This window comes from Beta vulgaris, chromosome 7, assembly GCF_026745355.1.
Source record: "Beta vulgaris subsp. vulgaris cultivar EL10 chromosome 7, EL10.2, whole genome shotgun sequence".
Lineage (NCBI taxonomy): Eukaryota > Viridiplantae > Streptophyta > Magnoliopsida > Caryophyllales > Amaranthaceae > Beta > Beta vulgaris.
In genome coordinates, this window is record NC_079208.1 from 36,118,045 (window position 1) to 36,135,636 (window position 17,592).

At 36.5% G+C, this 17,592-nt stretch overlaps 3 protein-coding genes across 4 annotated transcripts; all 3 read left to right on the forward strand.

The window, feature by feature from the left end:
* The first annotated feature begins 1,348 nt into the window (after nt 1-1,348).
* On the forward strand, nt 1,349-5,720 carry LOC104899226 (protein WHAT'S THIS FACTOR 1 homolog, chloroplastic). Of its 2 annotated transcripts, XR_007276208.2 has the most exons (2): nt 1,349-3,111; nt 5,593-5,720. XR_007276208.2 is itself a non-coding variant. In XM_010686379.3 (1 exon), the coding sequence occupies exon 1, from the start codon at nt 1,856-1,858 to the stop codon at nt 3,050-3,052; it is 1,197 nt and encodes a 398-aa protein (XP_010684681.2). In that variant the 5' UTR covers nt 1,350-1,855; the 3' UTR covers nt 3,053-4,796. The 2 variants fall into 2 exon arrangements, 1 of the variants encoding a protein (XP_010684681.2); XM_010686379.3 differs by lacking the exon at nt 5,593-5,720 and having other exon boundaries at nt 1,350-4,796.
* On the forward strand, nt 4,950-9,514 carry LOC104899225 (MDIS1-interacting receptor like kinase 2). The gene is made up of 2 exons (XM_010686377.3): nt 4,950-8,644; nt 8,766-9,514. The coding sequence occupies exons 1-2, from the start codon at nt 5,506-5,508 to the stop codon at nt 9,119-9,121; spliced, it is 3,495 nt and encodes a 1,164-aa protein (XP_010684679.2). The 5' UTR covers nt 4,950-5,505; the 3' UTR covers nt 9,122-9,514.
* Nucleotides 9,515-11,177: 1,663 nt separating this feature from the next.
* LOC125491567 (MDIS1-interacting receptor like kinase 2-like) lies at nt 11,178-15,362 on the forward strand. The gene is made up of 3 exons (XM_057390810.1): nt 11,178-11,693; nt 11,932-14,461; nt 14,615-15,362. Exons 1-3 carry the CDS (start codon nt 11,178-11,180, stop codon nt 14,968-14,970), a joined length of 3,402 nt encoding a protein of 1,133 aa, XP_057246793.1. The 3' UTR covers nt 14,971-15,362.
* Nucleotides 15,363-17,592: the final 2,230 nt, after the last annotated feature.

Consider the following 17,592-nt stretch of genomic DNA (forward strand, 5'->3'; position numbering starts at 1 on the left):
ATTGGAATCTCGGATGCGGTTCACATGGCTCGATCAAGAATGTTCTTCCCAAACTATGTCAAAATGATAGACTTCCTCATCAATAGTTGTTTGATTCAGCAAATACAAGGGGGTTGCGCTGTATTGCTCGATCTGGTTCATTATAGTTTCTTCGAAAACGAATTTGGTTTAACCTTGTTTAATTGTACTTTGTTTTTCTTTAATATCTATTGTAGATGCCGTTTGACCTTCAATTAATGAAATTTCTAAAAAAAAAAAACTAGTTGTAACTAACTCGGGATATCGGGCAAAAAAAAAGAACTAGTTTCAAATTCTACAAGTTGATGAGTACACCCAGGCCCGGCCCTGAGAGGTGTTTAAAGGGGCGGTTGCCCAAGGCCCAGTGAAATAAGGGGCCAGTTATTGCAAAAAAAGAATTGGGAAAAATAAAGTAAAATAAAAAGAGGTAGAAATATCGTTTGTTTGTGTGAGTATGTGTATGTGAGACAGTGAGAACTGAGAGTGTCAGGACTCAGGACTGTCAGCTATGGGCTAGAAATTAGAAATTACTTTTCTAGAAAAAACATAATGAGTTGTCATTTACTGTATTACCTTTTACTTTTTCAATCTTTTTTCCGTCTCTTCCTACTTCCTACCTTCTCAGATATCTCAATTAGTTTGTTTATCTATTTTTTTTTTTTTAGGAAAACAAAGTTTATTTTTTGTGTTATGTTGTTGAGTTTTAAGGCTGTTATGTTGATTTTTAAAGCTACTGGATTTCGCTGCTATGTTGTTGATTTTCATGAAGATGGAATTGTTTGAATTAATTGATTTATAGTTAGGAAGGGATGAAGATGAATTAGTTTGACTAAATTGATTAGTCGATTTTTAAGGCATTGCTATATAGGATTTGGGTCAACTTTAATGTGTTTATCAATTAGTTTTGAATTAATTGATTTGTATTTATGTATTTTTATATTTTGGAATTTATGACATTAAATGTTGAAAAATGTTTTGAATTGTAATATTTTTTAAATATTGAAACCAAGTTTATTAATTTACTTAGTCACACTACCCCTAATTTGGAAATTCTTGATCAGTGGGGTTTCAACTTTCAATTAAATTTCCCGTCAAAAAAAAAACTTTCAATTAAATTAGTATAGATGTGAAGTGAGAAGTTGATAGGAACTACTTGTTGTCTTATGTGTATTAATTGTTATACTAATTTCTCAAATGTTAATAAATTTCAAATATTGGGTGCCATTGATAAATTTGTTTTTTAAAAGATAGATTATAATGAGAATAATAGCGTAGTAAATTTGTTTTCTAAAAAATAGATTCTAATAAGAATGATAGCGTAAGCTATAGAGGGTACAACAAATGTAGAATAGTAGTATATATACAAAGGGCCCTCATTTATCGGGCCTAAAAATGGTCAGGACCGGGCCTGAGTACACTGAAGACACCAAATGAAACTCAAACTTTAACTTTCTTCCTCCAATGGTGATTTGGTGAAAGTACCCAGATTCTCTCCAAACGAAAAATCCCCGTCATCTAACAGAACCTTGCTATACAGTAGTATATAACAAAAAGTCTACGTGATTTGAGTTGTTCAAAGTTTCTGCATTTTGGTCGTCGAGTTCGCCCATACTTCTGCCTTTCATCTCTTTAGTTGATCATATTGGCTGTTGATTTTCATTGTTCAAAGTTCATGTTATCTGATGCAACCAATTGCATCCCTGAAGGCTGAAGCACCAAACCAAATTCATTAGCCCTGAAGAAGAGTTGTACTAATTAAATTTAGAGTAGGCTTGACTGCATTTGTGCACACCACCTGCTCGACGTTTTACCCCAAAAAGCTCTGTCATTTCATTTCATGATGCGCTTCAAAGGGTATTTTCTAAACAATCTAGCAGTATTGGGTTCAATCCCATTTCAAGAATCAGGCCATATGTTGGTACAAATTAGGCATAAAACAAGTGGAGGTAGAAAACCCAAAAAGAAAATCTATTATAGGGTACATGAACTTGACAAAGTCATGGACCTCCAAAAAAAACCAGCTGTGATCCTACAACTTAAGGACATCATTCAATCCCAGAAAAGCAAATGTATTCTTCTTAGGGACCTTGAAAAGGAAGTTGGGTTTGTGCAGAAATGGAATTGTATGGCTGTTATTGAGAAGTACCCTACAATTTTTAATGTTAGTGGTGGTAATCGAATTCCTATCTCAGTTCGGCTTACTGAGAAAGCACAACGAGTTGCTGCTGAAGAAGATGAAGCCAAGATACTTATGGAGCCTATTTTGGTTAAGAACTTGAGGAAGTTGCTGATGTTGACTGTTGATAGTAGAGTGCCACTGGAAAAAGTTGAACTTATTGAGAGTGAATTGGGTTTGCCTGTAGATTATAAGGAATCGTTGATTCCTAAGTATCCGGAGTTCTTTTCAGTGAAAGATGTTAATGGAAAGGCTTATTTAAACCTAGAAAGTTGGGATTCTTCACTAGGAGTAACTGTTAGAGAGGAGAGTTTAATTCAGGAAAGGGTGTTGCAGGATGGAGGGAAAGGAAAGAAAGTTAAGATATCAAGGGATGGGAATTATCCCGGTCCTCATGCATTTCGCATTAGCTATCCTGCTGGTTTTAGGCCGAATACGGGCTTCCTTGAAGAACTTGAGAGATGGCAGAGAATGGAATTTCCTTCTCCATACTTAAATGCAAGAAGGTTTGATCCAGCAAATCCAAAGGCTCGGAAAAGAGTTGTGGCGGTGCTCCATGAGCTTCTAAGCTTGACCATTGAGAGGAGGATGACATCCGTTCAAATGAGTGCTTTTCAGTCTGAGTTGCTCTTACCTGCTAGGCTATTACTTTGCTTGATTAAGCATCATGGTATCTTCTATATCACCAACAAGGGTGTACGAAGTACTGTTTTCCTTAAGGAAGCATATGATGGTTCAAATCTAGTTGAAAAATGCCCTATATTGAGATTCAATGCCAAATTTGCAGCACTTAGCGGTAGGAAAGATTCAAATTTCTCAGATGGTAGCAGTCAAAAGAATTCGGACTCTCCAATATAAGAACGAAAGTGATTGCCTATGAACTAGACCTAAACAATGCTCCTTGTTAATTTTGTGAGGTATGTCCTTAAAGTTAATATGTGAGTGAAAGCCTTCTGCAATGACTTTCTTGGAACTTGTTCACAGTTCTCGAGGATTAGAAATTAATAAGATTGTCTTAGTACTTGGATCCAATAAGCTTAAAAGCTCTCAATTTGTCTATGTTCTCCAATATCTTGGTAGAAATATATTATAATGTGAGTATGTAACCGCAATCGACTTTTTAGCCAATTTTCGACAAAAACCCATGAGTAAGATAATTAGATGAAACATCAGGAAACTCAAAGTTTGTGCAATTTGGTCGTCGAATTTTTCCATACTCCTGGATTTCATCATTTTAATTGATCATATTGGCTGCCGAACCATGCTCATGATTCATGAAGCATCAAACTTATTAGCCATTAAGAGTAATACTATGCTAATTTAGAGTAGCCTTGAATGCACTTGCACACAGCACACAACCTGCTCGACGTTTGGCCTCAAAAGCTTTTTCATTTTATTTCAGAATGCGCTTCAAAGGGTATTTTCTGAACAATCTATGTAACAAACCAGACCTCCTGCCTTCTACAAGAGTGATAATACTAGCAACAACAGTAAACACAGCAAGAACAGAAGAATTGACACAGAATTATAGATAGATTGATTAATGAGAACAAGGTTTACAAGATAAGTCAGGGCTTTCGAGAGGCCAAGATCTCTCCTAATTACTCTAGTAATCACTCAATTTCTGGATACCTTCACCCTTTCTTTCCTCTATTATTTATATAGTTATATCTCTCCCAAGTCCCCTAATTCCTGCTCCTAAGGACACCTCACCATCCAGCTCATTCATTCTTGGGACTCCAGAATCTTCCCTGCCATGCCCTGATTATTCTCTGCCCATTCAGTCTGTTTGGCAGGTGGCCGTTGCTCCTCTCTTTCTCCTTGTGGTCCCCTCTTGCCACGTCTATGTAGGTTATCAATATGGGTGGGCGAGGTGGATTTGTTGCAATCTAGCAGTACTGGGTTCGATCCCATTTCAACAATCAGGCCATATGTTGGTACAAATCAGGCATAAAACAAGTGAAGGTAGAAAACCCAAAAAGAAATCTATTATAGAGTCTGAGTTGCTCTAATCTGCTAGGCTGTTACTTTGCATGATTAAGCATCATGGTATCTTCTGAAGTATATCACCGTTCCTCATTCACCAACATGGGTGTCCAAAGTACTGTTATTCTTAAGGAAGCATATGATGGTTCAAATTTTATTGAAAATGGCCTTTATTGAGATTCAATGTCAAAAGAAATGAGATTCTTGTCAGCAATACAAGAAAGAAACTGACTGCCTGTGAACTAGACCTAACTAATGCTTCATGTTGATTTTATGAGGTCTGTCCTTTGAGTTAATGTTGTGTGTTCCCAATGGATGCCTTCTGCAATGATGTAATCTTCACAGTTCGCGAGGGCTAGAAATTAATAAGGTCAGATTCTTTATTGTTTATACCAACTAGGGCATTGTGTTACATTGAAGTCAGCTAGTGTACTTTCCTATTACTGGCTTTTTATTGTAAAGTTGCTATACATTTAGATAAGAGTATTGCTATTCATTGTAGGTTAAGTTATTGTTTTTTCGCAACACGATTCTTGGGTATTGTGTGTTGGTTGACATCAACTACATATATTATTTGTTAAATCAGATTACAAGTGTGGAAACATATAGCAATAGATAGCTTGGTTTTCTTCTTTGTAAGCTGTGTCTGCTTTTAGTACATCAACATCTCCTCACAGTGAAAGAAACTATGAACAAAATATAGTTTATGATGATGCTTTCTTTGCCTGCAGAAAAGACTAACATCAGGTTCAATTTTCTGAGTTAGTTTTTGGAAATGTTCAATGGGTGAACTGAACTCAACCTCTCAGATCATAGTGTTGGCAAAAGTAGGTCTGATCATGGGACTTGCAGTTCAAATTATTGCTAGTTGAACGCTCACATTTGCTGCTTTGTCTTACCTTTTTTAGTATATACTCTATTGACTGTTTTGATTTTCAAAGAGTAGGTTTCTTAGTTGAATTGTTATTATCGTTATGCATTCCCACTAACTGTTGGTTTTTGGATAATTTTTTTGATGTTAAACTAATAGTCTTATTCATGTAAGAGTTGGGCTAAAAAGAATTGAACAAACTATTGCAAGTTGTTTGTGCTGTATGTTGGTCAAGTTTTGGAAAAGGTCTATTCCACTATTTTTCCAATTGTTTCACCAGCACAATCTGAGGCCATCATGAAACTGAATGCCAATATGTCATTTAAAATTATATTTGTAGCTGCCACTCAATCAGAGTTCAGAAACGATCAAATGAATGTGAGTGAAATCTAAGCAGACGTCCTCTTTATATTCTTGCACTGCCCCAGAACCAGGACATGGTCATTGCATTACCATGGAAAAATCTGAAAAAACTCTTCCTATTCACAATTTTCTTCACATGTTTCACCAAAGTCTAGTTTGCCTTCTTTTTTTTACGCAGATCACTTTAATATCAGCAGCAACATTGGACGAAGCGCAAGAACTTGTCAGGTGGAAAGACTCTTTGTCTGAGTCTTCTAATCTCACATCATGGAGTATCTCTGATAATCCAAATCCTTGCAATTGGACTGGCATTATTTGCGACAATCTTACTTCCATTACCCGCATTGTCTTATCCAAAAGAGGCCTCGCTGGAACACTCGACAGCTTCAATTTCACCGCATTTCCCAACCTCAAAAGCTTCATTCTCGGCACCAACAATCTTAAAGGTCAAATTCCACTGAGCATTGGTAATCTTTCCCAGCTCGTTGTATTACATCTTGAACATAACATGTTTGAGGGATTTATTCCTCCTGAAATAGGTCAGTTATCACACCTTGAGTCTCTTCTCCTATTTAATAACAGTTTAGGAAATACAATTCCTTTTGATCTTAGTAATTTGCAGAAGCTACGCACCTTACATTTAGGGGCAAATAAGCTTCGAAATCCTGATTGGTCTAAGTTTAATACTATGCCTTTGCTGCGAAACTTAGAATTGCCATTGAACGAGTTTAATGGAGAGTTCCCAAACTTCATTTTTGGGTGCAGGAACTTAACTCGCCTAGTTCTGTCAAATAATAATTTCAGTGGGTTGATCCCAGAAGCCCTTTTCAGCAGTCTTCCCAACCTCGTGTACATTGACCTTAGTAATAACTCCTTTACAGGACCAATATCACCAAAGATTTCTGAGCTCACCAACTTGACTCACATTGACCTGAGCATAAACCAGCTCAATGGCTCAATTCCTGAGAGCATTGGCTCTATTTCTAGCCTGGAACTTCTCCACCTTAACCAAAATTTACTCACTGGGAGAATTCCATCCTCCATAGGTCAGCTCAAGAACCTTAAAATCCTCGCTCTTTATTCGAATAGATTGAGTTTTTCAATTCCTTCTCACCTTGGGTCGTGTACTAATCTTACTGTCCTCAATCTGGCTAAGAATTCACTTAGTGGGGAGATTCCATTGTCCTTCACCAACCTTAGGAGTATATCAGAAATTGGATTGTTCGAAAATAAACTGCATGGTGAAATATCCCCGTATCTTTTAAGCAATTGGACCATGCTGACTTCCTTGCAGCTTTATGAGAATAATTTTAGCGGGATAATCCCTCCAGAAATCGGCAAATTGGCAAACCTTAGTTATCTTTATCTTTACAAAAATAGTTTCAGCAGTTTCATACCGTCTGAGATAGGAAATCTGAAAGTCTTGTTCGAGCTTGACCTCTCAACAAACAAACTTTTAGGTCCCATCCCTCCAACCATTGGGAACCTAAGCGAGCTTTCTGTCCTTAATCTGTCTGATAACAACCTCAATGAAACAATCCCCCCAGAAATTGGAAATCTAACCTTATTGACTAGACTTAATCTATTTAACAATCAGTTACAAGGAGAGTTGCCAGATACCATGTCTAACCTTCACAACCTAAAATCATTTTCTGTCTACTCTAACAGTTTGATCGGCGAAATTCCAAAGAAATTTGGTGAAAATAGCCTTTCTCTTATTACTGTCAGCTTTTCAAACAATAGTTTCTCAGGGAATCTTCCTCCTGGCTTATGCAATGGTTTTAAGCTGGAGCACTTGACAGTTAATAATAACAGCTTCACTGGAGGCCTTCCAGAGTGTTTGAGGAACTGCTCAGGGTTAAGTCGAGTCAGGTTGGAGAAGAATCAGTTTAATGGGAGTATATCTGATGCTTTCGGTATTCACCCAGGTCTCTATTATCTCAGCATGAATGACAATCAGTTTGTTGGTGAGATTTCACCCAAATGGGGTAAATGTAAGAATCTGACAGATTTCCGGTTAGAGAGAAATAAAGTTTCAGGGGAATTACCAGCTGAGCTAGGGACACTACTACGGTTGGGAGTTCTAACTCTTGGCTCAAATGAATTAAGTGGGACAATCCCCGACGAATTTGGAAATTTGAGCAAGTTGTTCAACCTTGACTTGAGCAATAATCACTTTATAGGGCATATTCCTCAAAGCATTGGTAACTTAGAGTCTCTTCAGTTTCTTGATCTATCTGCAAACAATTTTTCTGGAGATATTCCTGGACTTGGCATGCTTACATCCTTAAAAAATTTGAACCTCTCCCGCAATCATCTTACAGGGAAGATCCCAAAATCACTCTCGAACATAACTAAAATAGAGTTCTTTGATCTCTCTTACAACAGGCTGTCAGGTTCTGTCCCTAGCGATGAATTTTTCAAGCGTGGGTTATACATGGGAAATCCAGGGCTTTGTGGGAATCATGTTGGACTATCTGCTTGTGTCATGCCCAACAAACATATAAAGATTGTTGTTGCAGTTGTGGTACCTATCATTTCTCTGTTGGTCATTGGAACATGTGTTGCGGCTTTATTATATTGCCGGAAGGATACACATCCTCATCCTGAGAGCAGCGGTTTTGATACCGATGATTCAGAGTCTTTGATATGGGAGACAGAAGGTGGATTCACATTCCAGGAAATTGAGAAGGCCACTGATGGTTTCAGTGATATCTACTGCATCGGAAAAGGAGGATTTGGTAGTGTATATAGGGCGTCTTTGTTATCAGGCTATGTAGTTGCCGTAAAAAAGCTCAACATGTCCGAATCTGCTGACATTTCGTTAACAATGAGACAGAGTTTCAAGAATGAGATAAAAGCATTAACACAGGTCAGGCACCGGAATATTATAAAATTGTATGGGTATTGTTCCAAAGAAGGGTCTATGTACTTAGTCTATGACTACATTGAAAGGGGTAGTTTGGGGAAAGTGTTGTACAGTGAAGAAGTTATAGGGGAACTAGGCTGGGAAAGAAAAGTGAATATTGTCAGAGGACTGGCTCATGCAATCGCTTACTTGCACCATGATTGCACCCCTCCGATTGTTCATCGTGATGTATCCATAAACAATGTCTTACTCGATTATGAATTTGAACCACGCCTTTCAGATTTTGGCACTGCAAAGCTTCTCCAGTCAGATACATCTACCTGGACCTCGGTTGCTGGAGCTTATGGTTACATGGCCCCTGGTAAGTCTGAACCCCACCTTTATACAAATATTTCTCCCGGGTCCTGGTTTCTTAGTCATAGAAGTTTATATTCCGTCACTCAATCAGTATCATTTTACCTCCATCCATTTGTTGTTTGCAGAGTTGGCTCAGACAATGAGAGTGACAGAGAAGTGTGATGTCTTTAGCTTCGGTGTGGTGGCATTGGAAGTTATGATGGGGAAGCACCCAGGGGAATTTCTGTCTTCTTTATTATCTCCTGCTAAGAGCCGTGATATGCTATTAAAAGACGTTCTAGACCAACGATTCTCACCGCCTACAGGGCATGTAGCAGAGGAAGTGGTGATCGCAGTCACATTAGCTTTTTTATGCACAAGTTCAGCACCAGACTCACGGCCTACAATGCGGTATGTGGCTCAAGAACTATCTGCTGCCAAACGCAATTATATAACTGAGCCTTTTGAAACAGTAACACTCAACAAAGTGAATGCTCCCTAATATAGTGACAGAAAAAGAAAGTTGAACAACTTGTTTTTCAGTGTTTGTGGAGGTGGTTCAACTTAGGAAAGACCTGAGCATTTTCCTGGCTACATTGGCAAATTACTCAAGTATTCATTTGTTTTCTAATCAGGAATATTACTATTTTCTGTGATATGTATGTTTGAAAGTTGAAACTAGAGCGTGCTTTGTTCAAGCATTAAAGGTTGATGAGCTAGGCAGTAGGCACTGATTCAATATTGTTCATTTACTGTGTGTTTCCATACATCCCTCACCTTTTGTAAAATCAACGAAACTGTTGATGTTTACTTCTTTAGAATTAGAGCATGCTATGTTCGAGGCTGATAAATTATGATAATACAACATTGTTCTACCATTGTATGGTTTTTTTAATATCAGACTGCAGTACTGTATTAGTGTTTCTTTTCTTTTCTTTTTTTTTTTTTTTTTTTTTTTGCTCTCAATTACTGTACGAGTTGAAGTATTAGAATTTGGTGACCTTCTCTAACCTTTCCATTTTGGTTTCAATGATTTAACCTATTTACCTTCTCTATTTATGAGAGTACAATTTTCTTATTTGTGAATTCATAAAGTATTACCAACAAAATGGCTTTATATTAATGGAGTACTCAGTAATCACTATGTCCCATAATATTCTCCACACCTTCCTTTTTCACCTATCACAATACTTTCTACACTTCCATCTTTGAAAATGACCCACGAATAATCTAATATATCTCTTCTCCATTAATAAAAAGTGGTCTTATTCACATTTTTTTTTCAAATAAATAATAACTCTAATAAATATCTCATATCAAATCAAGTTTTCAACAAAATGCACCCGTAGCTCTAAAATCTCCCTTTTCAATAAAAAAATTAATTGGTAAGTAAAGTACCATTATTTCCCAGTTACATAAAGTATTTAGAGACGGAGAAAATAATAATGAGTATTATAGTTACAAGTGACGACATGCTATGGCATAGAGTTTTGCGGAACTACAATAATAGTATTTATAATATGTTATTTTAATGATGAATATTTTCCACTATATGCGTATATAGTATTTGTAATATGTTATTTAATTATGAATATCTTCCACTATATGTATATATTTAGGACACTTGTATTTTCCTCCATTTCTCACTAGATGCATTGCTTTGTCCATACACGTTTGCCAATTATTTTTAATTATATATTAATAAAATTTGTAATTTGATCATTTAAATTCATATATTGAGATTTACCCAATCTTTACACATTAGTAAACAGACGAGGTCAAAGTTAGTTTATATATAATGTAAAAGTCAAAGCAATGTATATATTGAGAAAAAGAGGAAGTATTTTTTTAATACCAATCAATCGCAACTCGGGGACTATTTATAATTTCATATTCTGGTACACAAGTTTCATAGAATGAATTTTACCTATCGAAACAACCTATGTCTAATTCCATGTGTGGATATGAACATAAACTTTTGACTTTTGTTTTGATTATTTCACATAGATGGTTCTACTTCAGCTTAGCATTATGTTATTGTTTTAGGAAATGTTCTAACAGATGGATAACAGTGCAATTCAGACAGAAGGAAGAAACTAAAATAATGGGATGGTGATTGGTGGGTTAATCCAAGCACGATAAATCATGCTGATTCTAATAAACATTAACAATATAAATCTTTGATTCTATTGGTGCAATGACTGTTATTGTTTTGAATTAGTATGAAATATACTTGTTGAAATGTTATTTACCTTATGCTTCCCCACTAATTATTGGAGTTTGGAGACACTTATGAAGTTAGCCTAGTCTTTTTCAGCTAAAAGTTGGACAAGAAAGAGCTCAATAACAAATTATTGCATAGTTGTTTTTGCTGGAGGTTGATCAAGTTGTGGGATTTGAGGCCATCATGAACTCAAATGTCGATCTGTCATGAGGACTTTTAATGTGGCAGTGACTGAATCAGATGTCAGAAACAGTCAACTGGCAGTTGTATCTATATTGTGTCTTTTCATAGAAACAAGAAAAAGAGCAGTGAACAAGTTTTGGGTTTCACAACCATGGAGAAACCTGAAAAACTTGCTCCTCTTTGTCTTCTGCTTAGCTTTCACCAAATTCTTCTCTGCCTCCTTTTTGTAACGCGGCTCACTTCGATAACAGCAGCAACAATAACAGAAGCCCGAACACTTATAAGGTGGAAAGACTCCTTATCTGAGTCTACTAATATCTCTTCATGGAAAATTTCTGATACCCCGACCACTTGCAATTGGACTGGCATCTTTTGTGATGACCTTAATTCAATTACTCGCATCGTATTGTCCAAAAAAGGCCTCACTGGCACTCTCACCAGCTTTAATTTCAGTGCATTTCCCAATCTCACAAGCTTCATTCTTGACAGTAACAATCTAAAAGGTCAAATCCCACCAAGCATTAGTAACCTCTCCAACCTCGTTAAGTTAGACCTTGGAAGCAACATGTTTGATGGGTTTATTCCTCCTGAAATAGGTCAGTTGTCACTCCTTGAGTCTCTTATCCTGTTAATAACAGTATCGGCGATAAAATACCTGTCAACCTTAGTAAGTTACAGAAGCTACGCATCTTAAACTTAGGAGCAAATAAGCTTAAAAATGCTGACTGGTCTATGTTCAATCTGATGCCTTTTTTGAACACCTTAAGTTTTCAATCAAATGAGTTAAATGGCGAGTTTCCAAGCTTTATTTTCAGCTGTAGAAACTTGACTTACCTTCTTCTGTCAAATAATAAATTTAGTGGGTTGATCCCAGAGTCCATTTACACCAGTTTTCCTGAGCTTAGTACATTGATCTCAGTAATAACTCATTTACAGGACCAATTTCACCTAATATTTCCAAACTTTCCAACCTGACTGTTATTGACCTGAGCATTAACCAGCTCTCTGGTTCAATTCCTGAGAGTATTGGGTCGATTCTTAGCCTTGAAAAACTCCAATTGAACAGTAATTTACTCGTAGGGAAGATTCCAACTTCCATTGGTCAGCTTAAGAACCTTCAAACCCTTGATCTCTTCTTAAATAGATTGAACTCTACAATTCCATCAGAGATTGGATCATGTACCAAGCTCATTCATCTTTCACTAAATAATAATTTACTCACTGGCGAACTGCCTTTGTCGCTGACCAACCTTAAGAACTTATCAACACTTCAGTTATCTTCAAATAATCTGGTTGGTGAGGTATCCCCTTTTTTTCTTTCCAACTGGAGTAGTTTAACTTCCTTGCAAGTTTATAACAATAATTTCAGTGGGATAATTCCACCAGAAATTGGCCGCTTGACAAAACTCGAGTATCTTTATCTTTACAAGAACAGTTTCACTGGTTCCATACCCTTTGGGATTGGAGATCTGAAAGCCTTGTCACAGCTTGACTTCTCAACAAATAAACTTTCAGGTCCGATCCCTCCAACCATTGGGAACCTAAGCAAGCTTTTTGTCTTAAATCTTTTTATAAACAACCTCAATGGAACAATCCCCCCAGAAATTGGAGACCTCACATCATTGACTATTCTTGATCTCAATACCAATCAACTGCAAGGGGAATTGCCAAATACCTTGTCTAACCTTCACAACCTAAAATTATTTTCTGTCTACTCTAACAGTTTGGTTGGGGAAATTCCAAAAAAATTTGGTGAAAATAGCCTTTCTCTTAGTTCTGTCAGCTTTTCGAACAACAGTTTCTCAGGGAGTCTTCCTCCTGGCTTATGCAATGGGTTTAAGCTGGACCACTTGACAGTTAATAATAACAGTTTCACTGGAGGCCTTCCAGATTGTTTGAGGAATTGCTCAAGGTTAAGTAGAGTTAGGTTGGAGAAGAATCAGTTTAATGGGAGTATATCTGATGCATTTGGTGTTCACCCGGATCTTTATTTTCTCAGCATGAATGACAATCAATTTGTAGGTGAGATTTCACGCAATTTGGGAAAATGTAAGAATCTGACAGACTTTCGGTTAGAGAGAAACAAAGTTTCAGGGGAAGTACCAGCTGAGCTAGGGACACTACCGCGATTGGGTGTTCTAACTCTTGGCTCAAATGAATTAAGTGGGACAATCCCTGACAAATTTGGAAATTCGAGCAAGTTGTTTAAACTTGACTTGAGCAATAATCACTTCATAGGGAACATTCCACAAACTATAGGTAACTTGAAGTCTCTTCAGCTTCTTGATTTATCTGCAAACAATTTTTCTGGAGAAATCCCTGGACTTCTTGGAAATTGTGATCAATTATATAGCTTGAACTTAAGTCACAATGATTTATCAGGCAATATACCATCAGAGCTCAGCAACTTGAACACTTTACAGCTGACATTGGATCTTAGTAGCAACTCCCTTTCAGGTCCAATTCCTCCAAACCTTGACAAGCTAACGTCCTTAGAAAGTTTGAATCTCTCCCACAATCATCTTACAGGGAAGATCCCAAAATCACTGTCGAACATGATCAGTATAGAGTCCTTTGATCTCTCGTACAACAATTTGTCAGGTTCTGTCCCTAGCGATGACTTTTTCAAGCATGGGCTATACATGGGAAATGCAGGCCTTTGTGGAGATGCTGTTGGGTTATCTGCTTGTGCCACACTAACCAAACATATGAAGATTGTTGTCGCTGTTGTGGTGCCAGTGGTTTCTGTGTTGGTCATTGGAGCATGTGTTGCAGCTATGATATATATCAGAAAGGATTCACAGCCTCATGAAGAGCGTGGAAGTTTTGATACCGATGATTCAGAGTCTCTGATATGGGAGACAGAAGGTGGATTCACATTCCAGGAAATTGAGAAGGCCACTGATGGTTTCAGTGATATCTACTGCATCGGAAAAGGAGGATTTGGTACTGTATATAGGGCGTCTTTGTTATCAGGCTATGTAGTTGCCGTAAAAAAGCTCAATATGTCCGAATCTGCTGACATTTCGTTAACAATGAGACAGAGTTTCAAGAATGAGATAAAAGCATTAACACAGGTCAGGCACCGGAATATTATAAAATTGTATGGGTATTGTTCCAAAGAAGGGTCTATGTACTTAGTCTACGACTACATTGAAAGGGGTAGTTTGGGGAAAGTGTTGTACAGTGAAGAAGTTAAAGTGGAATTAGGCTGGGCAAGAAGAGTGAATATTGTCAGAGGACTGGCTCATGCAATCGCTTACTTGCACCATGATTGCACCCCTCCCATTGTTCATCGTGATATATCCATAAACAATGTCTTACTCGATTATGAATTTGAACCGCGTCTTTCAGATTTTGGCACTGCAAAGCTTCTCCAGTCAGATACTTCTACCTGGACCTCGGTCGCTGGAGCTTATGGTTACATGGCCCCTGGTAAGTCTGAACCTCACCTCTGTACAATATTTCTCTAATGATGAGTTCTGGTTTCTTAATCATAGAAGTTGTACATTCTTCATTGCTTAGGCTTTTGTTATATTTTGTCACTCGATTAGTATCACTTTACCTCTATTTGTTTGTTGTTTGCAGAGCTGGCTCTGACAATGAGAGTGACAGAGAAGTGTGATGTCTTTAGCTTCGGTGTGGTGGCATTGGAAGTTATGATGGGAAAACACCCAGGGGAATTCCTGTCTTCTTTATCATCTCCTGCTAAGAGCCGTGATATGCTATTGAAAGATGTTCTGGACCAACGACTCTCACCACCTACCGGACATGTAGCAGACGAAGTGGTGATTGCGGTCACATTAGCTTTCTTATGCACAAGTTCAGCACCAGACTCACGGCCTACAATGCGGTATGTGGCTCAAGAGCTATCTGCTGAAACACACAATTATCTCACTGAGCCTTTTGGAACAGTAACACTTAACAAAATGAATGTTCCCTAGGAAAGAAAATTGAACATGAGATTTTATGCTGATGGATATGGTTTAACTAAGGGAAGACCTCGACCACTCTCATTAGTCATTATCTTGGTTGCATTGGCAAATTACTTGATGTAATGATCTGCATGTTAATCATGACGATTCCTGCTTTCTGTCATACGCTTGGAAGTCCCCGTGTGTGCTTTGTTCAAGCATCAAGAGTTGGTTATCTATGCACTGATTCAACATTGTTCATCTACTTTATGTTTACATCCCCTCAGAAAGAAAAAGAAACATTATTGTATGTTTACATACAGTACTTGGTTTTTTTGTAGACTGACATTTTTATGGTTAACTTGTAGAACATTAAGAGTATGCTTTGTTCAAGAATAATACAACATTCTTCAAGTAATGTATGATTTCTAATATTGCAGTATGTATTTAGTTGGAGTCTTAAAAATCTGGCGACCTCTGACCTTTCTGATGTTTGGAGTCGGTATTTACCTTATTTTGCTTCACCTAGCAAACTCTTACATGACTAAAATAAAGGCCTGATACATGTAGCAGTACTGCCATGTGTGGATTCGGGAAGATCAATGCATAATCTATAACTGCTACCACTAACTAAGGTCTTGTTTAGGGATGCTAATGAGTCAGACTTGGATGGGATCACGCATAAGCCGCCTCCGACCCTACAACAAATCGGATTTTAATTTTACTCCGACTCTGACTCAGATATCTAACTTAAGAAATTCGAACGAACTGACTTGAAATCATAACTTTCGACTCCAACTCCAACTTGATCCGACTTTTTTTAGCCCCACTTTTTTTAATAGAAAATCTTATACAATACAAATAATCTAATCATTACTAACGGTTTAGATTAGGGTTTAAAATAGAAAATTAGGGTCAATGACTAACGGCGGTTAACGTTGTTAGTCACTAAGGGCATTGGGATGTATTATGTTGAAACAAATGGGTATTAGATACCACATGTATTTCCAAAGTGCGAGAGTATCTCCTGAATTTCCCGAAAACTCGGGGGTATTTGGTGAAAAAACCATAGATTTTATATGAGTTCCGACTCAAAGTCAGACTTTTTAAACAGAGTTGGATTATTATTTTTTTGGAGTCGGCTCAGACTTTTTCTTTCGGATTGGACCAGGTTTAGATCTGGACACGATTGCCATCCCTAGCCTTGTTTGTTATGATCTTTTGTTACCAATTTTCTTTTTTGTTTTCATATTTCAAATTAAAATGACCAAAATTAGAATGACTATTCTTTTAGTTTATTTGAAATTTCTCATTTGTGCGACACGGTTATCTCTATTGTATAAGGGAAGGGGGAGCTATGGTGTCCTCGAATGAAGAGACTATTTTACCCCACTTGCCTTTTTAAATTACAAACCAAAGGGGGTCTTCAAACAAAAATACCGAAAATAAAATTATAACAATCACTCACAAGTCAACTAAAATCATAGAATTGCATAATTTACGTTATACAAATCACTCAAATGAGGAAACTTTACCAAAACTAAAAAAATTCTCTTACAAACTACAACCAATACACTACAACGTCAATACATACTCACAAACACATTTACAAAAATTTGACTTGAAATCTAAGTGTCCATTTTCTTCACAATCTATGAAGTAGTGTACTTAATTCAAAAATCAACTAAAAAATTATAATATTAGAAATCATAAATAAATTCAATAAAATTTCTATTTTTTCATAGAATTTAACTTTAAGAAATAAAAATAAAAAAGACTAGTGAGAGATTTAAGTGACAGAGACTACACCAATCAAATTTTGCAACTAAAAACAGTTATACTTCGTATGTCTAACGTTCAAATTTTGACTTTTAACGATGTCGAAGAAAATCGAGTTTTTTTCTTGAGAAAAATCCAAGCACGCATCGTGCAAAAAATGCTAGTATATACATATATACACACTAGCTACATCCTGAATCCTATGTTCCTTAGAGTTCTTCATACTTTATGTTTAAGGGTGTTTCATAAAAATTTCCTATTTCTACTTTATTTCATATTTGGTAAGTATTATATATATATATATATATATATATATATATATATATATATATATATATATATATATTATATAGGGAGAGAGAGGAGAGAGAAGAGAGAGAGAGAGAGAGAGAGGAGAGAGAGAGAGAGAGAGAGAGGGGCAAGATCACATGAGAAGTCTTTACATGAGAAATGAGAATGAATCTCAACCACACGATTGGTTTAGAATTACAACACTTATTCATTAGAGTTATATCTTCTAAAAAATTTTGAATTCAAAAAAAAATTGTTTTTTTTTGAATTTTGAAAATTCAAATATTTTGTTTTCGGAGTTACATCACTTTTTCATTAGAGTTACGTCACTTATTCATAAGAGTTATAGCGTGTAAAATTCATTCTCATTTCTCATATAAATATGCATTCTCATATGAACTCACTTCTATATATATATATATAATATATATATATATTATATATATATATATATATATATATATATATATATATATATATATATAACCACATAGAATTGACATGTCATCATTTTTATTTCGAGTTCGTCATAGATTTAAATACATATAAAAAGCTTTGGATAAGTGAAAATTAGAGTTTCGT